This window comes from Bubalus kerabau, chromosome 1 (assembly GCF_029407905.1).
Source record: "Bubalus kerabau isolate K-KA32 ecotype Philippines breed swamp buffalo chromosome 1, PCC_UOA_SB_1v2, whole genome shotgun sequence".
NCBI classification, from domain to species: domain Eukaryota; kingdom Metazoa; phylum Chordata; class Mammalia; order Artiodactyla; family Bovidae; genus Bubalus; species Bubalus kerabau.
The window spans coordinates 32,948,804-32,975,492 of NC_073624.1; the positions used below are offsets into that span (position 1 = coordinate 32,948,804).

Here is a 26,689-nt window from a genome sequence, read left to right on the forward strand (position 1 = left end):
CCATGAAATTAAAAGATGCTTACTCCTTGGAAGCAAAGTTATGACCAACCTAGATAGCATATTGAAAAGCAGAGACATTACTTTGCCAACAAAGGTTTGTCTAGTGAAGGCTATGGTTTTTCCTGTGGTCATGTATGGATGTGAGAGTTGGACTGTGAAGAAGGCTTGAGCACCGAAGAATTGATGCTTTTGAACTGTGGTGTTGGAGAAGACTCTTGAGAGTCCCTTGGACTGCAAGGAGATCCAGCCAGTCCATTCTGAATGAGATCAGCCCTTCAGAATGGAAGGAATGATGGAAGGAATTTCTTTGGAAGGAATGATGCTAAAGCTGAAACTCCAGTACTTTGGCCACCTCATGCAAAGAGTGGACTCATTGGAAAAGACTCTGATGCTGGGAGGGATTGGGGGCAGGAGGAGAAAAGGACGACAGAGGATGAGATGGCTGGATGGCATCACTGACTCGATGGATGTGAGTCTGAGTGAACTCCAGGAGTTTGTGCTGGACAGGGAGGCCTGGCGTGCTGCGATTCACAGGGTCTCAAAGAGTCGGACACTACTGAGAAACTGAACTGAACTGAACTGACCACAACTTATGGGCTTCCCAGGTGGTGCTAGTAGTAAAGAATTCACCCGGCAATGTAGGAGACCTAAGAAATGCAGGTTTGATCCCTGGAAGAGGGCATGGCAACCAACTCCAATATTCTTGCCTGGAGAATCCCATTGAGACAGGAGCCTGGATTACAGTTCACAGGATCACAAACAGACCAACACGACAGAAGCAACTTAGCATGCACATACTATGTCTTATGCTTTATTTGTATCCATTCTGGGCTTTCTATTCTCTTGGACACAAATGTGGACTCAGTTACTGTTTGCTATAATGAATCATATAAAAATAATTTTGTTCTCTTTGTAGGAAATTTGCTTGTGATTGTATTTGTGAGTTACTTTGGAGCCAAATTACACAGACCGAAGCTAATTGGAATTGGTTGCATTATTATGGGAACTGGAAGTATTTTGACTGCTTTACCACATTTCTTCATGGGATAGTAAGTGGCTCTATGCTATCAATGATCATTTCCTTGTAAATTAATCATAGAATTTTATTTTTTATTTTTAAATAAGTATTCCCCTTAAGAAGAATGTCCACTAAGCATGTATAGAAATTGATTATACTTTCTATGTAATAATTAACTCATTGTTTTATCTACCGTGGCTCTCATTGATATTGAAATAGGAATAACAATAAATCAGATGCAGTTTCGTAGAAAATAAATAAGCTTTTTGTGACTTTTTACTATAACATATATTTTATGTCTTTGCCTACAAGATTTTGGTAGTATTTAATAGGACTTTATTTACTGACTCCAGGTCTAACTGCTCACCACTCAAAAATCAATACCTGAGAGGCAATTGTTGGTAGAAAGGAAACTTTGCTTTTAATCAGAATGTCAACAATCTGGGGAGAAGATGGACTCCTATCCCCCCAAAATCAATTTCCATGATTCTGTTTAGCCATAAAAGTTTTTGAAGGGAAAAGAGGAGGGATCTGTTAATCATTGAGAACGAGTGTCAAAGTCGTTACCATCCCCCACAGTGGTCAGGCTTGTCAACTTCTTGTGATCTTTCTTTAGAGGTTACCTTGTTCACACAGTTTGCTCACTGAAGGGAAAGCTAGGAAAGAGATCTGGTCATCTGTTAATTACTTAATAGATGATTAATTGATTGATTGATTACGTCTTCATTTTTACTTCTTTGATCTATGGAAGGAATAGACAAGTTAGGTAAGATATCATGTGATCAAAACATTTGAAAGGTGTGCTTTGGCTGGAGATTGAGTAGCACATGGGGTGCCTGATTTAAAAGTTAGTTACAATGTAGTTTTGCTAAAGTGAAGAGACAAAGGGACCTCCTGCAGAGACCTCTTTCCTGCCAAAAGCTTCTCACAACTTCCCCACTCAACTCACTGCAGTATGGATTTTCCCACTACCATCTGAATCTTCTACCTGTCTCTGTGTAGTTTTAATTAAAGTCAGATACTGATGACAGAAAACCAAAAACAGTGATGGCTTAAATAAGATAGGAGCTCATTTTTTACATAAAAAGTTAATGTAGCCAACCTAGGCCTTGACTGGCCTTGACTTCATGGTGTAAGTTGTGGCAATGTTGTTCCTTACAACAGGACAGAAGAAGGGAAGAAGAAGAAGAAACAGAACTCACACAGGCTGAGGCTTAAGGAACATCTTCAGAAGCATAACATTTCTACTGGCTTCAAGCTAGCCAGAACTTTGTTACACCTCACATCTAGATATAAAGTTCTTGGGGAAAAATAGACTTTATTTCAGGCATACATTTCCCAGCTAAAGATCCTAGATCCTGTTACCATAGAAAGGGGAGAATAATGGATACCGAGAGCCAATGAGCAGTTTCTGCTAAAGATATAAATTACTTACTCATTATCAATGCCAACAGCCATGCTTTTTTGTTACTATGTTAATTACTATATTTGATTTTCATAAGGTCTTTCTTCTTCCTGGTACTGTTCCTTCTTATTTCCATCATCTTACTCCCTCTTGATTTATTTCCTCCTTTTGGCTTCTCCATCATACCCACCCTTTCCTTCTGCTTCTGACGCCATAGGGTCAGTCTTGCCTAAGTTCCCTTACCAATCTTCTTCACTTTACACTCTACATGATTTCTGTCAAGTACATGCATTAAATGTAACTATCACTGTACAGTGAGTTTATCTTATACTCAAGATTTATGTAATCAACCACTTCATGGGTATCTCCAGTCTAACATCCTACAAACATTTTCCACCCATATATCCAGAACTGAATTTATCTCTGTGCCAAAACCAGCTCAGATTTTTCACATTCACTCTTTCAGCAGTGATTCATTTATCCACAGAGAGATTCAAACCAAAGGCAAGGATCTCATCTTAGACTTCTTCTTTGCTTCAGTACACATGACCAGTGGTCAGCAGATCTTGCTTTTACTGCCTCCTGTATGTCAAAGTTGTCCCTTTTTTCTTTCTCATCATCTCTGGCCTGGACTTTCTGCACCCCATCCCAACTTCATTGTAACTCACATTCTATACTACAGTATTCATTTTACTTTTTGTAATTTTTATTTTAAAAAATTATTTATTTGGCTGCAATGGTCTTATTGCACCACATGAGATCTTTAATACTCATTGCAGTGTGCAGAATCTTTAGTTGCAATATGTGAAATCCAGTTCCTTGACCCAGGCCCCCTGTATTGAGAGCTTGGAGTCTTAACCACTGGACCAGCAATGAAGTCCTACGGTGTTCATTTTAAAAACAAAAATCTTATTATTTTACTCCTACTTAAAACTCCCAATATCCTAGAGCAGTATTTTTCAAAATTCAGATCCTGAAAAACTTGTTGATCAATAAATCAATTCAGATTATTGAGACTAACAATTTTTTAATATGATAGGATAGAATAGAATAGAACAGAATAGAAGAAAACACAGTTATTCTGCAAAACTTTCTTTTTGGTTTTATAAATTTGTGTGTGTGTGTGTGTGTGGATATGTATGTATTGTGATTGTGATGCAAAATATATTTCTCACTGTTGGTATAGTCAAAGTATTGAAAGCCTCTTGCCTACAAATTAATATCTAGGTTTATTTGCATATATAGAAAACTTATTGATTTGGCCTTGACTATCTTCCCAGTTTCATTTTGCACAGCTTCCCATGGTTGAGGATCACACTATAGGTCTAGAGTTTTCCAAATGTGCCATAATAGGTCACACTTTTGTTCATAGTGTTTCTACAGCTTTGAGTATTTTTCCTTCTTTGCCTACCTGTTAAACTCCTTTCTATCTTCAAAATTCATCTCTAATGGAATCCTCGCTGTGAAGTTTCCTCTAATCCAAACCCTTCTCAATATCCAAGCAAAGTTGATCATCTCGCTTTCCTTTACAACAATTCGGGACCTGACATATTAACATTTTTGTATCTTTCATCATATACGTTTATCTTAGAGGATGTAAGATATTTTGATAACAAAAGCTGTGTGTTTTATTTCTAGTGATTTGGAGTTGCACATAATGCCTGGCATACAGTAGGTTGCCCTTGGAACTCACAGGGTACCTCAGTATTTTTAATTTATACTATTTATTGAAGTATAGTGGATGAATTATAATAGTAACAGGTGCATAACATAGAGATTCATTATTTTTATAGATTATACTCCATTTATAGTTATAAAATGCTGGCTATATTCCCTGTGCTGTACATCACATCTTAGTATCTTATTTCTTTTGCACCTAGTTGTTTGTACCTCTAATCCCTTGAACCTATTTACTCTCTCTTCCCCCAATCCTCTTCCCACTGGTAACCATTAATTTGTTCTCTGTATCTGTGAGTCTGTTTCTGTTTTGTTATATATGTTCTTTTTATTTTTTTAGGTTCCACATATAAGTGAAAACATACAATCTTTGTCTTTCTCTGCCTGACTTATTTTACTAAGCGCAATACCTTTACATCCATTCATGTGTTTTTAAATAACAACATTTGTACCTATTCTAGGTCCATCTTTCTTGTTCTAATTAAGTTCTTCCTTATCAAATTGAAGTAGACTAGAACTTTTTAAACTAAGTTTTGAGGAGTCAAGCATATGACTCTGTGTGTGTGTGTGTGTGTGTCCATGAAAGAAATTCAGGTAAATTATTGATGGAAAATGCAGGTGAATCAGTATGACTGTAAATTAAATTTGAAAGTTTAGATTGTAACCATCTTTGAAGATAATTCAAAGGGATGAATAAATGCACTTAGCAATTTTTTTAAAACTTGAAACCAAGATATTTCATACATTGACCAGAATATAAGAATTCTTAGGATGACAGTAATGTGATAATCCACCTTGCCTGGGGAGTATTGCATGATATTTCTTAGTGAACACTTCTATTTTACTTTTACCTATCATTTCTCCTAACATATAGGCTGGGAAACTGATAAAGAGTATCCTGATAATTTGGAGAAGAGAATGGTACAGTTAAAGGGGAAAATTCCTCTGCATTTCTGGGAAAAGTAAAACTATTCAGTAAATATAGTGATGTTCTTACAGTTACAGGTATTCTAAAGACACCACTTTTAATCCATCAGAGAATTCAACATCAAATTTACCAACTTGTTCGATTAACCAAAATTTGTTATCCAATAGAACGTCATTGGAGGTAGTGGGAAAAGGTAAGAATTGAACTCACACTATTGAATATTACTGTCACAAATAAATATTCTAAAATTTAACAATTATATTACATCTATAAAAACTATTATATTATCTATTAGCAAAGTTTATTTAAAAACAATAAGAAAACATTTTCATGTATGTAAGACAAAATTCATTGTTAATATATAAACAGCTTCTAGAAGCATTAAGAAAAAAGAAATATTTTGATATGCAATTGGCAAAGAAAATATGCAACTAATGTAAAAGAAGAGGAGGTGGCATGAATATATTTAAATGTAATTTTACTCTTTATGAAAAATGCAAATTATTACACAAATTAAAGATTGTTTACTTACTAAAACACAAATCTCTTTTATTATAGTACTAGTTAAAGATTTTGCTACCTATTAGATAGGAAAAGATTAAAAATAAAAAGAAATGAGGTAGAGTGAAAAGCCACATTTTATGTATTATAGAGAGTGTGTAAATTTCTCTTTTGGAGGTTAATTTTTAAGATGGTAAAGGACAAAAATATGCATATCTGCTTAAATCAGCAATTGTACTTTTATTGCTTTATCTTAAAGGAAATAATCAGGAATATACAGAAGGATTTATTTATCATTATAATCATGGCATCCATGGCACTCCACTACTCTTGCCTGGGAAATCCCATGACAGTAGAGCCTAGTGGGCTACAGTCCAGGGGGTTGCAAAAGACTCAGACATGACTCAGCAGCTAAAAACAACAAACAAGGAAAGAGATTGATTAAAGAAATGATGAAACTTATTCAGCACACTATGATGCAGTCATTAAAATCCTGCTATAAGAACATAAAGAATATTAGGCATGTTTTTGTGTTCACTAAAAATGTGAAAGATATAAGCAAACATCAGAAGTGGCTCCCTGTGTGGTGGGATTACAGATCATTTTACTTGTTTTCTTTGTGTTTCTCTACATTGTCAAATTCTGTAATGTGACTATAAATCATTCTTATAATTAGAAAAGAACAAAACACTTTAAATGGAATAATTAAAGAGTTGCATTAGTTGAGTTTTTAATAGGAATGCTAAGATTAATGTTTAAAATAAAGTATTCTCTTGTCTATGTAGGTTTGGAAAAGGATTCTGGGTCATATATGTGGATATATGTTCTCATGGGTAATATGCTTCGTGGAATTGGGGAAACCCCTATTGGACCCTTGGGGATTTCTTACATCGATGATTTTTCTGAAGAAGGACATTCTTCTTTGTATTTAGGTAATGTACAGAAAATAGTAGATTTTATGGTTACTTTCCCTGGGTGTAACTTGAAATAACATTGCTCCTCAACTCAGTCTTTTATTTAATGAAAAGTTATTTGGAGAAATATATTAAGTAGTATTACTTTTAAAAATTTAATAATAACCGTGTATTATTGGCATTTGATAAAAATGTTTTATAATGTTTCTAGGTAATTTGCTTGCAGTAACAATGATTGGTCCAATCATTGGCTTTATACTGGTATCTCAGTTTTCTAAAATGTATGTGGATATTGGATACGTGGATCTGAGTAAGTACTCTCAGAACAAGGTAACATGATAATGCTTTTGAAGTACATGACAGCATTCTTCCAAATAAGTGAATTCATTCTTTAAGTGGCTTTTTGCAGACTAATCATCAAAAGTTACAAACAGGAAATGTGTTAATATGTATAATAAAAATAAAATACATCTCCTGTCAATATCAGGTGGTGCTAGTGGTAAGGAATCTGCCTGCCAGTGCAGGACATGCAAGAGATGCTAGTTCAATCCTTGGGTCAGGAAGATCCCTTGGAGTAAGAAATGGCAACCCACTCCAGTATTCTTGCCTGGAAAACTCCATAGACAGAGGAGCCTGGGGACCTACAGTCCATGGGGTCACAGAGTCTGACACAATTGAGCACACACATAGCTAGCTAAATCAGGCTTTTACAGCTAAGCACAAAATAATAAAATTTAAGAAACTTAAGATGACTTCATCCAAAATAATTGCAAATTAATTGCAGGTCTCTCAGTAGGCCCTCTGATGTCACTTACCTGCATTTCTTAGAAAACCCTCTCTATCTACATAGTTTAAAGTCTCTTCTAAAATGTGACTCCTCTTCAGAGAAGCCTTCCTTCACCATCTTCTACTGGCACCAAAAGTTAAACACCCCTGTTGATCACCAAGAGCAGGTCTTTACTGTAGTGTTTATCACAATGAGCCACAAATATTTGTACACTGATATGCCATCTCTTTTAGAACATAACAATATAGTGTCTGCATTGACATATAATAAGTAATTAGTATTTGGAAATAAGCAAATCAGATTTTCAAATCAGATTTGCACCAGGGCTACATAGAGTACACCTCACAGCAGTCCAATGATAACCACAATCTTGCAAGCATTTTAATATAAAACTAAAATGTGGGCCTGATGGAATACATTATGTCTTCTATTTTGGATGTGTGAATCATATTCTATGTTTCTATTCATTCACTTCCAGGTTCATCATTGTTTTTACCACCAGGAACCTAGAAGTAAATGGTTATTAAAATCTTTGGAATGATAGTTTTGTAACCTCTTTTCTATAGTCAGAAATTACTACTCATAGTGTTTTAGATACATGGTAATCCCATTTCTACCACTGAAAGTCAAGACTTAATTACATCTTCTCTTAGTCAGTCATGGGTGTGATGTAAACATAATATGGCAAGCTCCAATGCCAAATGAACCAACAAGATGACAAGTGAATAAAGAGTGTTAAGTATGATGGTAAAACTTGTAAGAACTGGTGGTGGTGAACTACCCTCTGAACACACTTGAAAATGAATTTCTTACTCAGGCTCAACCTATCCTTTTCATGCAGAAATCAGGATCCAGCATTGACAAAATCTACTGATTGGTTTTTAAGAAAATCTAGAAATCCAGACTTCCATGTAGAATCTTCCAATTTTTATGATAGTGTGTGAAGCAACACTTCAGAAGGCTGTGTCTAGACAGATTATGATCTCTTGTTCTTTTGTGTAGACCAGGGATAGAGCACAAAAAAAAATGTTACCAAGGTGACATTTCTGACAGATGATGAATAAGTACTTGGCATATACATGGAGTCTCTGATTTTACCAATAATTTCTAAAGTCTACTAGAGTTGCTGATTATGAAATAATATGAACACGCAAATCAATTTTAAACTCAGATCTATGCATAGTTTAAAACCACTTCAATAAACAGAATGAATAATTTACTTCTTTATATCAATTCAATGTTTTCTCGTGTTAAAGAGTTTTTCTTATAGATCAAAGAGTAACAACACCATTCTTGTTCTTAAAATTTCTAGGGTGTGTTTGTGTGTTTGGTACTTCCTTATTAGAATGTTTACTTTATACTCACTGAAACAGTTCATTTATACCTGTTTAGGTATAGCACATGGACTTCCCTGGTACTCAGAAGGTAAAGAATCTGCCTGCAATGCAAGAGACCCAGTTCGATCCTTGGGTCAGGAAGATCCCCTGGAGAAGGCAACCCACTCCGATATTGTTGCCTGAAAAATTCCATGGACAGAGCAGCCTGGGAGGCTATAGTCCATGGGATTGCAAAGAGTCAGACACAACTGAGTGTCTGACACACACAAATATAGCACATACATACCACTCACACAGCTTTAAGGGAAAATATTATTGAAATAAAATGATTAAATTTTCCCTAAAATTTTGAGTTCAGATTTTGAACTCAGAGTTTCAGTATGTATATATCTTCACCATTATCATCCCCTGTGCTGTCAAAGAGTTGGAAATGCAGGTTCTAGTTGGGGGGAGGGGGAACCTTACTATTAGCTCTGGGAATTTCTTGCAGACTGCTATAAGTTTCATTGCTGGTGATTTCTTGACCTCAGAAGATGATGCCAATATAAGTTTTCAGACAGTGAGGGTTCATGCCTTCCATATTGCCATCGTTGTGATGCTCAGTCATGTCCAACTCTGTGATCCCATAGACTTCAGCCCGCCAAGTTCCTGTGTCCATGAAATTTTCTAGGTAGGAATACTGGAGTGGGTTGCCATTTTCTACTCCAGGGGAGCTTCCCAACCCAGGAATGGAACCTGCCATCTCTTGTGTCTCCTGCACTGGCAGTTGGATTCTTTCCACTGAGCCACCAAGGAATTCCCAAGTTGGCCCTTAAATAGCTTGCAGGCTTTAATTGTTCCACAAGGACAGCTGTTCAGTCATGTCAACACAAAAGCCACCAAGTTCACACAGGCTCCATCAATGACAACAGTGTCGTGACTGATTCCTAGACAAGAGCAATTGTAAGATGTCTTTAAAATTTAGACTTACCCTTATTTCAAAAATGAAAATGTGTGAAAAAAAGAAAACATTGTCTCAGAATGGATGAAACATCATTTACTTTCTTCATCTATGAAGTACAGCAATTATTACCAATATTTCCCAAAAATTCCTGCACTGCAAAATGATTTTTGACTGGCTTCTTCTAATTCTTTATTCTAGGCACTATCAGAATAACTCCTAAGGACTCTCGTTGGGTTGGTGCTTGGTGGCTTGGTTTCCTTGTGGCTGGACTAATAGCCATTATTTCTTCTATACCATTCTTTTTCTTGCCCAAAACTTTGGATAAACCAAATAAAGAAAAAAAAGCTTCAGCATCCTCAGTATCTTTGCCTATGAAAAATGAAGAAAAGAGTCAAATGGCTAGTTTGATGAAGACTGGGCAAAATGTTACTGACACTGTAACTGGTAAGTATTTCACATTTATAGTCAGTTTGGAGTTGTTAATCCCAGTGAAAGAGAGAGGTAAATATTCCAAAATAACGTCATACTCAAGTCATCTAAAGTGAGTGTTCTTCTGTACTAAATTTGGCTGGATTAGTCTTCTAAGATTCCTACTAAAAAACTTCATAGTATTTTCTGAACACATATCAGCTCTGTAGAGAAGAGGATTCGCTTTAGCAGGGAGAAACCAGTTAAAGGTTAAAAAACTATCTATTATTAGTAAACCAAAGAGTATATAGTCACTTCCAAATTATATAGTACAAATTATGAGTTAAAAGGACTCTCTCTCTTTTTCTTTCTTGCTTTCTCTCTCCCTTCCTTCCTTCCTTCCTTCCTTTCTCTCTTTTCCTTCTTTCCCTTCTTTATTTCCCTCCCTCCCTTCCTTTCTTTTGCTTCACAAATGGTACCAGGAATCATATTATGCCTTGATAATAGAATATTGCCTCTGTTTTTCAAGTATTTAAGTACAGTGAGGTTGTAACAAGAAGAATATAGACAACAGCCATATAGTGCCTATATAAGGAATTCTGAGTGCCTATAAATTGGGCAACTTTATACTTAGGTGGAGACATGGAGTATGCAGAAGGAAATCAGATCAAGTTTCTTTCTAGATAATTAGAGTAAGATTGTCTTCTTGGTACTTATATAGAAAATATTGCTTACCTAAATATTCAAAAATGAAGTAGAAACATGAGTAGTAACAAAGAGTATTGGAGTCAGTCGTATGAATAAGAATCCTCCATAGCACAGGATAGTGACTTTCCTTTCCAACGTAAGCTGCCAAAGACTAATAGAGAACAATTTAGGAGCACTAACCTGTGATTGATCCAGCAGCAGTCAGAGCAAGATGGTTGAAACAATGAGATGTTAACAGTGCAGTTTTCAGATCACACAGCAATAGTGGAGCAGTAAGAGTCAAAGCAGAGCAACACCTGAACCCTTGGCAACCTTTCAAGTTAAAGCTCAAGTGACGTTAGAGATTGTTAGATTAGCCCAAGTTCTCCCTCTGGTTAGTTCTTCCACCTACTCCTTTTATTGTTACTTTCTCCTCTCCATCGCCCTAATCTGAAAGCAGTGGTGTTACTTGTATGGGCTCATGAGAGATTTAATTTTTCGACTACACTGGTGACTTGAAATTGGCCAAATGGGAGAAGTTGCCACCACTTACTACCAAAATTGGGAGATACTCAAATCAGGCATTGTGCTCCCAAGAATCAGTTGTTAAACATTTACCAGCACATCACTGAAGAGGTTTTTGAAATTAATATGCACAATAAAAATAGCATCCCATTGAATTTTCATCCAATTTATGCTATTTTCATACTGCAGCAAATTAAATCCATTAAAAGTAGTTGATTATTTAAACCTGTAAGGAACATGGTTGACTGTAAGCCCAGAAAGAATGGAGAGGATAATGAAAATACAAAATTACCCCCTCGTGCTGCGCTGGTCATAGCATCCTGCTGGCCAGTTCCGCGTCGCCCTGCGCTGCTGCAGCCGCCGCGGAACCATGGCTGTGCTCGTCGTGTTCCTGTCCTTCTCGGTGGCGGGTGTCTTTGGGAACGAATTCAGTATATTAAGATCACCAGGGTCTGTTGTTTTCCGGAATGGAAATTGGCCTATTCCAGGAGAGCGAATCCCAGACGTGGCTACATTGTCCATGGGCTTCTCTGTGAAAGAGGACCTTTCTTGGCCGGGCCTTGCAGTAGGTAACCTATTCCACCGTCCTCGGGCTACTGTTATGGTGATGGTTAAAGGAGTGGACAAGCTTGCCCTACCCCCAGGCAGTGTCATTTCGTACCCTTTGGAGAATGCAGTTCCTTTTAGTCTTGACAGCGTGGCAAATTCCATTCACTCCTTATTTTCTGAAGAAACTCCTGTGGTTTTGCAGTTGGCTCCCAGTGAGGAAAGAGTGTACATGGTGGGGAAGGCAAACTGAGTTTTTGAAGATCTCTCAGTAACGAACGCTCAGACAGCTCCGCAATTGACTGTTTCAAGAAAACTCTGTTCTCACTTCACTTCCCCTCAATTCTCTGAGTAGAAACAATGAAGTCGATCTCCTTTTTCTTTCTGAACTGCAAGTGCTACGTGATATTTCAAGTTTGTTGTCTCGACATAAGCATCTAGCCAAGGATCATTCTCCTGATTTATACTCACTGGAGTTAGCAGGCCTGGATGACATTGGGAAACACTATGGGGAAGACTCTGAACAATTTAGAGATGCCTCTAAGATCCTTATTGATGCTCTGCAAAAGTTTGCAGATGACATGTACAATCTCTATGGTGGGGATGCAGTGGCAGAGTTAGTGACTGTCAGATCGTTCGACACATCCCTTGTGAGGAAGACGAGGAATATCCTTGAGACAAAACAAGTGACGGACCCCTCAATTACCTATAACCTTGCATATAAATATAATTTTGAATATCCTGTGGTTTTCAACCTGGTACTTTGGATAATGATCAGCTTGGCCTTGACTCTGATTGTCACCTGTTACAATATTTGGAACATGGATCCTGGATATGATAGCATCATTTATAGGATGACAAACCAGAAGATTCGAATGGATTGAACTTTCCTTATGACAAACTTGGAAAGAAAGAGGTTTTGAAAATTGGCTGTTTCATTAAAATAAATCTTTTAGTGTAGTTTAAACTAGATAGTACACTTTAAATTTATAAAAAAAAAACAAATTTTGTTCTCTTTTGTGTGTGCCTGTGATGTTCTTTTAGAGTGAGTTATATAGTATTGATGTGAGTTGACTTGTGTGATATAGATTCCATAATATGCTTAAATACGATGATATAACCATTTAATATAATTTCATTCCATCTACTATTTGGAAATATGCACTGTAATAAATGTAAAACATTTAGAATAGTTTGTGTTATTTATGTTGGGAAAATGCACTGAATTTGAAATGTTTAACTTCCTTACACAGGACAGGTTAAAAGTGACATTTGGGCTGTTATATACTATGAAGCATTTGTAAATGTCTTAATGTAAATATCTCTGAAACAAGAAAAGGTTTTTAACTTCAAGCAGCTATTAAGTTTGAATGTGCTTCCACAGTCATTCACATTTTCAGTTGCATCTGATTGACAGATGATAGCTGTTTTTTTAAATCTCTTCTGAAATTTTGGTGATCTGAATGGTCAAGTGTGGATATTAAACATACTACATTAATCTAAGAAGGAACTAGCTTTGTGGGGTTAAGACACTTGTAATCATATACACAAAAACATTTGGGGGACATCTTGGGGCATGATTTCAGTCATTTTTCCCCTTGTGTAAGTTACTCTGGTTTACGGTACAAAATTGTTCTATATAGAATGTTAAGTTGTTAAGTGGAAGTAGATACTCCCTACTTTTTATGTGAAAGTGGACCAATGTCTATAAAGAGTGACAAATAAAGTTAATGATGATTAAAAAAAAAGAAAATACAAAATTAGAACAATTGTTAATATCATCTATATTATCAACTGTGTTTGCAAGATAGTGACCAATACAAGATAGCAAAGAGGTCCTTCATATGTGCTACTAGGAACAGGTGAAATAACTAAGAAGTTTTAGTCAGAAAAAATATATATCTAATTTGAACAGAAATAAGACTAATTGATTAGAAAGAAATAAAGCTTTCAGTAAAGAAACAATTTGTAAACATGCAGAATCAACCAAAAATGGAGCAATTTCTTTCTGAAATAATCAGCTTAATGTCACTTGAGTTGTTTATTGATCCAGTTATTGAGGTTACATAATGGATCATGATTATGTAGAAGTACAAATGATGTCCAAGTTCTCAGTCACCTCAAAAATTCAAGGATTTGGTGAACCAATATGTCTTATTTCTTTTGATCAAATATCACAACTCACATAGAATGCCTCACAAGTCAATGGTTCTTCCTGATTGGGGAGTCTCATGGAGCACAGTTTAGCATTTTGACCTAATAATTTTAAATATTATTTATCCCTGCTATAAATTTCCATACATCTTCTTCTTTCCTCTTCTATGTCCTTTGCCCTAATCTTTTTTCTTATTATTATAAGCAGATGAAGCTATTTCTTAATTACCATTGAATAGAAGGTTTGATTCTGACTATGCTTGATGGAAACCTTTAGAGTTGTACAGCACAAGATCTTTCAAAGTCCATACCATCCATTTCTCAAGAATGATATCTGGTTTGGTCTTGCTAGACTTTGATACTTCCCACTGTTTTTCTAAGTAGTTCTTTTCACTTTAACTCCCATTGCAGCTGGTTAACCTGGTGATCATAGACTGAAATCACATAATTCTTGCTAGGTACAGAAATTATGGATTTGTTGCACTCCTGTCTGTAGGCATGGCTTTTTGCCTACTGTTGCAATAATGTCATTTGAGACACAATATCTCTTTAATAAAGGTGATTGCTCTTACTGCCAGAATTACTGAGGCAATATTTTATGGTAGAAACTATATACCAGAAAAAGAGTTTTGAGTCCTGGTACTAAATTAACCTTTATAATTTTTGAACCTTAGTATTCTATTTTTGTGAGCTTTGGGTTCATACTATTTTTAAAGTAAATTTCTACTTAATAATTATATTATTATATAATCATTTTACTATTAAATGCTAATAAATAAGAGACATTTCATTAGCTTTTGTTCCTTCAGTACCTAGCATATTACCTGGTACCCAATCAAAACCCAAATATTTGTTAAATAAATGAATAAATGAACTAACATGTATGCAGGTATAGTAGAGTGCTATTAGTCAAATATGAAGTGAATGAGCAAGTTGCTATAACAAACAGCATGAATGCTTGATCCCATTTGGGAATAAAATGAACAAAATAAATAGTTCATTTTATTTAGTTTATTCATAAAAATATGAATGTACGTATGGAAAGAATGGAAGTAATATATTTTAAGAAAACTGCTGGCAGTAGAATTGCAGAGTACTCTGACTTTTTGTGCTATATACTTATGGAATTTTAAGTCATATAAATTATATTTACCAGATTAAGATATTAATGTATATTTAAGCTGCATTATATTTTCTTTCTTTTGATGTTTTTATAGGTTTCCTCCAGTCCTTGAAAAGCATCCTTACCAATCCCTTGTATGTTTTAACATTATTTTTGACACTGCTACAAGCCAGCAGCCATATTGGTTCTATTACTTATGTGTTCAAATACGTAGAGCAGCAGTATGGCAATTCAGCATCTGAGACGAGCATTTTGCTTGGTAAGACCCATTGTTTATGTTTGCTTTATAAACGACAAACTACCGAGTAAATGAGTTCCAAGTGATATTTTGTTGTGAAGGCAATTTCCTGTTTTATTAAACATAGTTTTCCTTTTTTCAAATTTTATCAGATCCATCCATCTTGTGATATTACCATTGTTCTGCCTTTGAAGTTGCATCTCATGTAATTTTTTATAATATTATTTCTTTATTTATTGGCTGTGCTGGGTCATTGTTGCAAGGACTTTCTCTAGTTGTGGTGAGCAGGGGCTACTCTTGATGGCAGGGTGCGGGCTTCTCATTGTGGTGACTTCTCTTGATGTGGAGCACCGGCTCTGTGGAGTGCAGGCTCCAGTAGTTGCAGCACACAGGCTCAGTAGCTGCGGCTCCTGGGCTCTGGAGCACAGGCTCAATTGCTGTGGGGTCAGTTCAGTTCAGTCGCTCAGTTGTGTCCCACTCTTTGCAACCCCATGAATCGCAGCACACCAGGCCTCCCTGTCCATCACCAACTCCCAGAGTCACTCAAACTCACGTCCATCGAGTCAGTGATGCCATCCAGCCATCTCATCCTCTGTCGTCCCCTTTTCCTCCTGCCCCCAATCCCTCCCAGCATCAGAGTCTTTTCCAATGAGTCAACTCTTCACATCAGGTGGCCAAAGTATTGGAGTTTCAGCTTTAGCATCATTCCTTCCAAAGAAATCCCAGGGCTGATCTCCTTCAGAATGGACTGATTGGATCTCCTTGCAGTCCAAGGGACTCTCAAGAGTCTTCTCCAACACCACAGTTCAAAAGCATCAGTTCTTCGGTGCTCAGCTTTATTCACAGTCCAACTCTCACATCCATACACGACCACTGGAAAAACCATAGCCTTGACTAGACGGACCTTTGTTGGCAAAGTAATGTCTCTGCTTTGAATATGCTGTCTAGGTTGGTCATAACTTTCCTTCCAAGGAGTAAGTGTCTTTTAATTTCATGGCTGCAATCACCATCTGCAGTGATTTTGGAGAACTTAAAACTATAAATTTAACTCCTAATAAGGTTCTCAGCCTAATTTTTTTGTTAGAAGAACCTTCATCTTTAACAAATCTTGCAGGACTATGAAGTGAAAGTTATAAGGGGAATCAATTATTCGTGACACCACATACAGGCCTGTTTATCACCTCAGGGCATATGTGTGTTTAGATGAATAAAGAAGAGATATTAATTTAAGTATTCAAATCTGAAGTACTGGGAAATTTTATAGTAAGTTTTTAAGGATAGGAAATCCTCATTTTAACGAAATATATAGGATTTAGGTGATAGGATAAAAAGTCTCAGAGTCAGGAAGATGATACTTTGTTGTAGTTTTCCAGGGAGAGAACAAAAAGTACCTTATAGAAACAATATGTTCAGATATACAAATATTCTCAGCCACTGACTTTTGCTACTGGGAAGCTAAACCTTTAGCATTGGCAGGGGGAAATTATTTTCGTCTCTTCCACATGGTACACTAGTCCCCTACCTTCATCCTAGACTGTGAGTCTTCTGTTTAAGAAATAATAAGCTTGGATTAATTTGATTGATAGATAGCATTTCACACATAAAGACATTCGGGATAACCATATTTATATAATTACACAATTACATTTTTTTCTCTTCTAGGATCCATAAGCATACCATCTTTGGCAGCTGGAATGTTTACAGGAGGATTTATTGTTAAAAAGTTCAAGTTTACCTTGGTTGGAATTGCCAAATTTGCACTTTGTGCCCATTTGATGTCCTTCCTATTTCATCTAATAAATTTTGCACTAATCTGTGAAAACAAATCAGTCGCCGGACTAACCCTGACCTATGATGGGTTTGTATATATCAATATATCAGTTGCACAATATGTAAGCTATTTAATGTAAGAGAATGTAAGAAAAGCAAGGCAGATGCCAATCTTTACTAAAGTTTAAGCTGAGAGGACTTTCAATTTATAAATTCTTAAAACATTTCTTAAGATCTCAAAAGATTCATTTCTTAAAATCCATTTTTCCCTCCTTAAAGAAAAATTATAACTAACAAATCATTGTTAATCAACTGTACTCCAATATAAAATAAAATTCTTTAAAAAATAGACACATAAAAGAAAATCTACATAGTCTGTAATAGTAATAGTTATTACTTATGGGGTGTTTACAATGAATGATGGGTACTTTTGTCACTATTTTATAGATAAGAAGAGCAAAACTTAGAGAGAGACACAGATTGTACGATTCTGACTCAAATCTGAAGGTTTTGACTCCAAAACTCTTAGTCCTAACTACTACAGTCTTGGATGACTCATGAGAGAAACATAAATGACATTTCCCAAAAGTGACTAAAAAATCTTTATCTGCAGTTAATTTTGATGTTTAACAATTATCTTTATAAGAAAACTCTTATATTGTGCTGAGTTCTCCTCTTCTGCAAACCTATTATGTTTTCTGGTATTATCTTTATTAGCACTAGAATTGATATTCTATACATATAATAGCACATTAGGCCTAGAAAACTACTTTTCATTATTATCACACATTGTGCAGTATAGCTAGTACTACAATGAAAAGTGGAAATGTTAGTTGTGTCCAACTCTTTGTGACCCCATAAACTCTAGCCCACCAGGCTCCTCTGTCCATGGAATTTTCCAGGCAAGAATACTGGAGTGGATTGCCATTCTATTCTCCAAGGGCTCTTCCCAACCCAGGGATCAAACCTGGGTCTCCCAACTTGAAGGTAGATTCTTTACCATCTGAGCCATCAGGACTATGGTCTCTATCCCAAATCAAAGGCAAGCCTTCTGTGCAGCTTTCTTTGTTTGTTTATTGTGGTAAACATCACGTAGCGTAAAATACACTATTTTAACCATATTTAGCTGTATAGTTCAGGGCCTACTAAGTACATTCATATTTCTATACAAATCTCACCAAAATCCATCTCCTGAAATTTTAACCTTCCTAAACTGAAACGCTGTCCCCATTAAACACTAGTTCCCCATTGCCTCTCCCCATGCCCTGCACCCCAAACCTCTGGCCCCTACTAATGTACTTTCTGATTCTATGAAGATTTATTGTCATCTCCTGAATATAACCAACAATTTTGGTTTAGGAAAGTTCACATCAAGTAACAAGCAAAGATCCCTGGATCATAGTTTGGTGACCATGGTTCTTAGCGCTGCTTATTGTTGGCTTTGAGCTTTTAAACTCTGGATCTTATAAGGTGTCCATTTGAACCTGTTGAATCTTCCCACATTCACTTAACATCATCTTATTCTCAGAGGCTCGCCAACTTAATCTTGAATTATCTCCCCACTCTGTCCTCATCCTCTTTGTTGTTGAATATTCCTATCAACTATCACTCACTCTGGTTAATCAAAATACAGAGTACCTAGAACATTGAACTTTAGGGGGAAAAGAACCCTGGAGATTACACAACCCAACCCTCTTATATCCTCTTTCTTTTCTAGTTGACACCTGGAGAAACTGACTTGTTTGAAAACAATCAGTGACTCCAGAATGATGCTACTTCACATATCACAAGTATATAGGTTTTAACCTAAAGTCGAGTCCCTGAAAACAGTACAATAACAGTGCTGTCTAGTCAAAGAAGGCAGCTCGACTTCTATGTTTCTTTTAATTCAGTAAAATTGCACTAAGTGCCTCCTTAAAAATCAAGATTTACAGGCTATATCAGTGACCTCATGAAACTCATCCTCTAGTGATGACTATTAACAGAATGTATATATGCAGCATTTATGAAATGCTAGTCACTGGGGTAAATTTTTAAAGTATGACTTAGTGCAGAGGTTCTCAGAATGTGGTCTGAGAACCTATAGACTTTATCAGAGGGCCAACAAATTCTAAACTATTTTTATACTAATACAAGATAGTGTTTTCCTTTTTTTAATTTATTTATTTTAGTTAGAGGCTAATTACTTTACAATATTGTATTGGTTTTGCCATACATCAACATGAATCCGCCACGGGTGTTCACGTGTTCCCAATCTTGAACCCCCCTCCCACCTCCCTCCCCATACCATCCCTCTGGGTCATCCCAGGGCACCAGCCCCAAGCATCCTGTATCCTGCATCAAACCTGGACTGGTGATTCATTTCTTATATGATATTATACATGTTTCAATGCCATTCTCCCAAATCATCCCCCACCCTTCCTCTCCCACAGAGTCCAAAAGACTGTTCTATACATCTGTGTCTCTTTTGCTGTCTCACATACAGTGTTTTCCTTTTTCATTTTCTCATGAGTATCTAGTGATATTTTCTTTTTTTTTAATCTTATATTGGAGTATACTTGATTAACAATGTTGTGTTAGTTTCAGGTGTACAGCAAAGTGATTCAGTTATACATATATGTGTATTTATTCTTTTCAAAATTCTTTTCCCATTTAGGATATTACAGAGTGATGAACAGAGTTTCCAGTGCTTGCATAGTGATATTTTCTAAGGCTACAAGATATGTAACAATAATATCAGTCTGATGGCTAAGGATGTGTGCACTTGTGCATTCTCATGTATTAATTTTTTACTGCTATTAATTTCTAGTAGTGTGTGTGTATATATATATATATATATATATATATTTCACTAAATAGAACCCACTTGAAGAAAAAATCTTTAGGATCCTCAGTACTTTTCAAGAGTGAAAACGCTGCTGAAAACAGAAAGTTTGAGAACAGCTAAACTAATACTTTTCCAAAACAAATTTCAATGAGGATTTATGACTTACAAATGGCAAAACTGATTTTAGAAAGTGAAGTCACATTGCTACGAGGTGGCAGACCTAATGGGAGCACAGGACTGTCTAATTGAAATGTCTGGACTGGGTTATTAATCATTATGCTAAATTACTCCCCATCTGTTATATGTCTCCAAGCAGGATTAGACATTAGATGCTTTTAGTAAAATTATTGATTACAGAATTTCTGAGTCTACCTTTTTCTTTCTTTGTGAAAATTATTTTCTCATTCAAAGATAATTTATCAAGATTTTTACCAAAAACAAGAATTTTTTTTAATCTGTAGTCAGAAAATTAACTGTGCAAATAGTTTGTTTTATAAATATAGCCATAAGATTATATTTCATAAGCACAACTATGTTTTACAGTAAATTATTATAAAATTTGTTGTAGTTTCTTATGAAGCTTTTCTAGTCTCTCTCAATTGATTATATTGCTCTTGATTTAAAAAAATTGATCCTTAAGTATTCTCCTTTGTCCATGTTGAATTACTTTCTTCTGTAGTCAAAGTATAGATTTTAAAATTCAAACTAGTTGAGTAACATTCACAGATTCATGGGACTTTACAGGGAGCTGGGAAGAACTTTAGCCTAATGCCATGACCCCACTGAACAGAATCATTTTCAGAAAAATGAAGTGATTTTTTTAAAGTAATTTTTTAATAGCCTCGTAAAGACCTACCCTCTTTGGTCTCTTCTTTATGTTTTACTTTTTCTACATAATAAATAGTGTCCGGGTAGTGATAAAAGGTGAGAAAATTAATAAGCACCAAAAATAAACTTTGTCATTTTGGAAAAGCAAAAGCAAAATTTCTCTAATTTAAAGACAACACTTTCCATTATTCCTCCTCTCCTCTTCCTCTCTCATCCTTTCCCTTTCCTTCTCTTTTTCTCCTCGTCATCTTTTTTTCCTCTTTCCCCTTCTTTCTCTCTTCTCTCTCTGATACATGTCTATCATATATTTCCAGAAATACTCCAGTGGCATCGCATGTAAATGTACCACTTTCTTATTGCAACTCAGACTGCAATTGTGACCCAACTCAATGGGAACCACTCTGTGGGAGCAATGGAATAACTTACATGTCACCTTGTTTAGCAGGATGTACATCTTCAAGTGGCAGCAAAAAGTCTATTGTGAGTATTGGTTTTTACTTTCTTCTCCTTAATCAAAGTTGCAGATTTGATGTAACTTACTAAACTTTGATAATGATGTGTCAGATATTTTTACAACTAAGGTCCCCAGTAAAGAGATAGAAAAAGATTCCCCTTATTGCTTGTCATTATGATGGCCGTAATATGTAAACAAAGCCCCACATAAAATCCTACCTGAGACACAACAGGTTTTTCTTGGCTTGAATTCTCAGGAGAATACTCCCACTTTTTCTTCTTGTGTTTATAAGACTATGGCCTTTTGAAATTTAAGAACACTTAGATCTTTAGAAAGCACTTCATTTGACTAAAGGATATGATTTCCATTCGGTTGGAGGCACTCAACCCTTCAAATGCTAAGCAGAAGTCTTGAACCAATCCCTTGTCAAGCTAGATGAACAGCCATTTATGTGCTGTCTTGCATATAGATTCTAGAGATCTTATCTCTAAGCTCAATATCTTTTGACTTCCCAAGAAATTGATTAAGGCTTCTTCCTCACTTGAAAATCCTATGGGTGGAGGAGCCTGGTAGGCTGCCGTCCATGGGGTCACGAAGAGTCGGACACGACTGAGCGACTTCACTTTCACTTTTCACTTTCGTGCACTGGAGAAGGAAATGGCAACCCACTCCAGTGTTCTTGCCTGGAGAATCTCAGGGACAGGGGAGCCTGGTGGGCTGCCATCTATGGGGTCGCACAGAGTCGGACACGACTGAGGCGACTTAGCAGCAGCAGCAACTCACTTGACTGTCCAATTTTTGACTTCTAATTTTGATTTTTTTTCAAAACTGGCACTTCTCCTATCCAAGGTAACAATATTCTGCTTACCTATTGCTAACATCTCCCATAGGAATGCCATTGCCTTCTTCACTAAAAATATCCCCTTCCATGCAAATTATGAGTTCTTCCCTAGGTAACTTCCAACAGCTGGGCATCATCCATGGTGTTATCCATTCCACTTCCAATCCACTGAATATCTCATTTCCTGGGCCATTTTCCTATCACCAGTGTTAGCAATATCATCCAATATGATCATTGCTCTCTACCACATCTTTTTGTCTTTGCTTTTCAAATTTTTTCCATCATTTTTCTTGCTCATAGTCATGTTAATTGCATAAATGAATGGCACCAAGGACTTTGAAGAACCTAGGTTCTTTGAAGCTGAAACATAAATTTGCACAAAAATTCCCCAAAGACTATATGTAAAAAAAACACATCTCATATTTATGGCTATAGTTAGTGCCTTTCACTAAGACTGCCCTTTTAATATATTGTTCCCCCATGTCCATGCGTGAAGGGCTGGAAGCGACATGATGTTAGAATCCTAAAGAGAGCTCTGTCTACTATGAAAACATCTTAAAACTAGCAATGATTTTATCATTTGGGGACCACTGGGGAGTGTCTTTTACCAAATTCTTAGTAATACGTCATCCCTTCTTAATCACTCAAAATAATGTTCTTTGTACCTAAGTTTGGTTTTATTGACCAATGGACTTGCTATATAAACAGCTTCTCCATAATACACTTAGTGAAAACGTAAAACTCGGTCATCAAATAAGTATGAATTCAAATTCTTCCTCAGTTCCTCCCTCAGTATTTTGTCTTTGGCATTAACGGGTTCAAACCTCCCTTAAACATTGGTTTAGCTTAGACTCAAAAAAGAATTTATTAAAGCCATCTAGCCACATAAATTGCCTGCTAAAGTAAGTCTCTAAAATCATTTGTTCCTAAATTTTCTCCTGCTGAGCCCTAACTTTTAGGGTATTTTGCTGTGCTGAACCTCTTGCGTAACGGCATTATTTATCCTATAATCTGTCACTATGCAATCGAATGGTGTGTTTGCTGGCCAAAGCATACTTCTAGCATCTCTGCCTGGTTCCTTTTGCCTTAACCTCTGCTACGTTCTGGTGGGTGGACTTAGTCCTGGGTTTGGCCCCTCCCAAACTACCATATTTTCTGGATTCGCTAGACAGTTCCTACCCAGGGATCGTCTCACATCATAGAAATTGCTAAAGAGAGTAAGTAAGTGTGCTATAGAAAATAAAAGTGAGTAGTAGAGAAATATTCTAAACTTTCATATTAATGAGAAAATAATTTACAGAGTTCTAGACATTACTTTTTTATACTCTTTCCTAATTTTTAATTTAGGGATGACTGAAAAGTTAATAAAATATTTTTTTTATCTAGAAAGGAATCCAGAAAACTATTATGCCTTTCAATACTTAACATTGTTAGAATATTTTCTTTAAAACTGTAAATATTTTAGCTTAAATGAGTGAGATGTCTTTAAATATAATGGAATATATTTATAACCCAGTCATATTTTGCAAATATATTCTGTAATATTTCAAAAACTATTTTTTAGGTGTTTCATAACTGTAGTTGTGTGGAAGAAAATGGTTTCCAGAGCAAAAATAACTCAATGAAGTTGGGTGAATGCCCGAAAAGTGATGACTGTAAAAGAAAATTTTATATTTACATAGTAGTGCAAATACTTACCCTTTTTTCTGCTGCATTAGGAAGCACCTCAAATATCATGCTGATTTTTAAGTGAGTATGACTTCTTAAAAGGGGTTTGGCTTCCCTGGTGGCTCAGAGGGTAAAGCATCTGCCTGCAGTGCAGGAGACCTGGGTTCGATCCCTGGGTTGGGAAGATCCCCTGGAGAAGAAAATGGCAACTCATTCCAGTATTCTTGCCTGGAGAATCCCATGGACAGAAGAGCCTGGTGGGCTAGAGTCCACGGGGTCACAAAGAGTCGGAGATGACTGAGCGACTTCGCTTATGTATATTAGCTGATAAACATACCTAATAATGTACATATTTTTCCATTATATTTGGAAACCAAATTCAGATTTTGTTATGTTTAAATTTTATGAGTATATTTTCTTAGAATTACTGTGCTACTTCACTGCCATAATTATTAATAATTTTGCCTTGGATTCTTCCACTACAAAATCTACAAAATTTGATCTCCACTACAAAATTTCTTCTCTTAATAAGAATTTTAAGACAAAGACTGATTGACAACTGCCTCAATGTGGAAGAATCCTGTTGTGATTCTAAAAGAACTTCTAATTTTAAGATGCTTATCAGAGTGAATCACCTATTTATTTCATTTTTTAAACTTTGGGAACCAGACAGACAAACTAATATGAACAGTCTCTGATATTCCAGTTTTTAATCCTAGCCAAAAGAATGGCTTTTGACCTACCCTCATAGAGAAAAGAAATACCCTCATAGAGAAAAGAAACATATATGAGCAGAATTTATTCCTTTCTTCATTGATTAGGCAAATATTTAAATCACATTTGGTGAGGAATAATCCATGGTGAATAAAATACATAAAGTACCTGTTCCCATACAGATTGATGTAGGACTCACACTGCAGTGAACAATATTTTACATGATAATGATGTGTTTATGCATGAGATCATGCATGTAAGTATGAGCATGGGGGTCTATGAGTGTGTGTGCATGTGAATGTAGGAGTGTCTGTGATCATTACTGTATATGTGTGTATGTGTGTGTGTATGTGTGACTATAACACATAAATCTATCATTTCCTCAGGGCTGTCTAAGATTTCAAGGCCCCTTGCAGGAAGATACTATCTCAATCTCCAAGTCCCCTCAATTCTCCTGCCCACTATCCCACTCCTTGGGTAAAAATACAAGTTGATAACAAATATCTCAATTTTGCCTCTACTGCATCTGGCATGCATGCCAAAAGCACCCTTTAAGAAATTAACAGCAATGAAAAGTAACACTTCAGGCACTTGTTACAGAGAGTTCAACCAAGAACAAACTGAATTCTCTCTCTTTCCAAAAGCCCTTTTTAAAAATTCTGATATTCAAGAGAGACAGCTAAATGCACTAGTTGACTGTCACTGCTGGTTCCCTCATGACTACATCCTCAGGGAAGACACCACCTCCTTGAATAACATGACATCCTCTGCGTGCTAGCATGGCTTCACTGCCCTCAAGTATATTGTGAATGCTCAGTTCAGCTAGTTGGAAGTGTCCCTGTCTTTTGAAAAAACAGACAAAAACCCCTTTCAATTCATTTTCTCTTTTAATGAATAACTCTGCTGTGTTTAATTTTTATTATGCTATGCTTAATTTAATTTTTATATTGTTTATTTTTATAAGCTTTCTTGGATATTTTTGAGAATCTCACTCAACAGTAGCACTCCTAAAAGACTTAACAGACAATTTTGTGTAAAGAAAATGGAGGATTGGAGGGCTAGCTCCATATATTGGATCCTCATAACAGACAAGATAAGTCTACTAAGAAAATAGGTTCCTAGGGCTGCTGCTGCTGCTAAGTCGCTTTAGTCGTGTCCAACTCTGTGCGACCCCATAGACGGCAGCCCACCAGGCTCCCCCATCCCTGGAATTCTCCAGGAAAGAACACTGGAGTGGGTTGCCATTTCCTTCTCCAATGCATGAAAGTGGAAAGTGGAAAGTGAAAGTGAACTCGCTCAGTCATATCCGACTTTTAGTGACCCCATGGACTGCAGCCTTCCAGGCTCCTCCGTCCATGGGATTTTCCAGGCAAGAATACTGGAGTTGGTTGCCATTGCCTTCTCCGAAACTAGGGCTAAGAGAGGCTAAATGACTTACCAAAGGCATCTAGTTGGACTTCACTTGTGGCTCAGTGGTAAAGAACCTACCTGTCAATGCAGGAGATATGGGTTCAATCCCTGGGTCTGGAAAATCCCCTGGTGAAGGAAATGGTAACCCACTCCAGTATTCTTGCCTGGGAAATCTCATGTCAGAGAAGTCTGGTGGGCTATAGTCAATGGAGTTGCAAAGTGTCGGACATGACTTATTGGCTAAACAATAACAAAGGTATCTATTTACTATGAAACATGATTTATCTCTTTATTATCAAGAACAAAGACTAGCATAGAATCTCGTAGGAGGCACTTGGCAAAGGTTTGTTGAATGACAAAGTTTATCTCTGAATAAATACAGTCATTTAAACCAAGAAAAAATAAGCCTTTGTATCAGTTAAATCAATATTTTGGTAAAAACAGAATTTTTGAGCCTTAATCCCTCACCGTATCAGAGATGGTCATGTCATTAGCTAACTGAACATAGAAAAATGGAATCGTGGAAAGACCTTTCTAAATGCAAGACTGAGTTAATTTTTAAGAAAGGATTAACATGTCCTTACTACCTTTAAAATGACATTTAAGTACACTAGACACTAGAATATAGATAACTTTTTGATCTTCCTGGTTATATTTTGTTGATATGAAACATATTAGTTAACTTTTCTGTTAACAGCAATGATAGAAAGAAGGTACAAAAAAGAATTCTACTCGGTCTAAAACCTGCATAAACATATTTGCTTTCTCATATGGCCTATGTAAACTAAATAGATTACATGAAATTATTATCTTCATAGATATATAATTCTCAGGATTTCCTAAAGATAAAATATGAAAATGTTTGTAAAACTGTCTTGAACTTGTAACACAGTGAATAAGTAAAGGAATAATAACTATTAATGTCATTCAGATGTTTGCCTACTAAAACAACTGAAAATATAACTTTAAATAATGTCAATGCTTTG

At 36.1% G+C, this 26,689-nt stretch overlaps 1 protein-coding gene and 1 pseudogene across 1 annotated transcript in view; both read left to right on the forward strand.

The window, feature by feature from the left end:
• The window catches only part of LOC129645969 (solute carrier organic anion transporter family member 1B3-like), an 80,249-nt gene that overhangs the window by 48,202 nt on the left and 5,358 nt on the right, over nt 1–26,689 (forward strand). The window contains exons 4-12 of the mRNA XM_055571570.1: nt 917–1,049; nt 5,100–5,221; nt 6,315–6,461; nt 6,655–6,753; nt 9,709–9,954; nt 15,048–15,212; nt 16,854–17,049; nt 20,931–21,096; nt 23,476–23,660. Coding sequence (XP_055427545.1) covers nt 917–1,049; nt 5,100–5,221; nt 6,315–6,461; nt 6,655–6,753; nt 9,709–9,954; nt 15,048–15,212; nt 16,854–17,049; nt 20,931–21,096; nt 23,476–23,660 — 1,459 coding nt within the window. The remainder of the gene's footprint in view (nt 1–916; nt 1,050–5,099; nt 5,222–6,314; nt 6,462–6,654; nt 6,754–9,708; nt 9,955–15,047; nt 15,213–16,853; nt 17,050–20,930; nt 21,097–23,475; nt 23,661–26,689) is intronic.
• Nucleotides 11,428–13,408, forward strand: LOC129645977 (renin receptor-like; annotated as a pseudogene).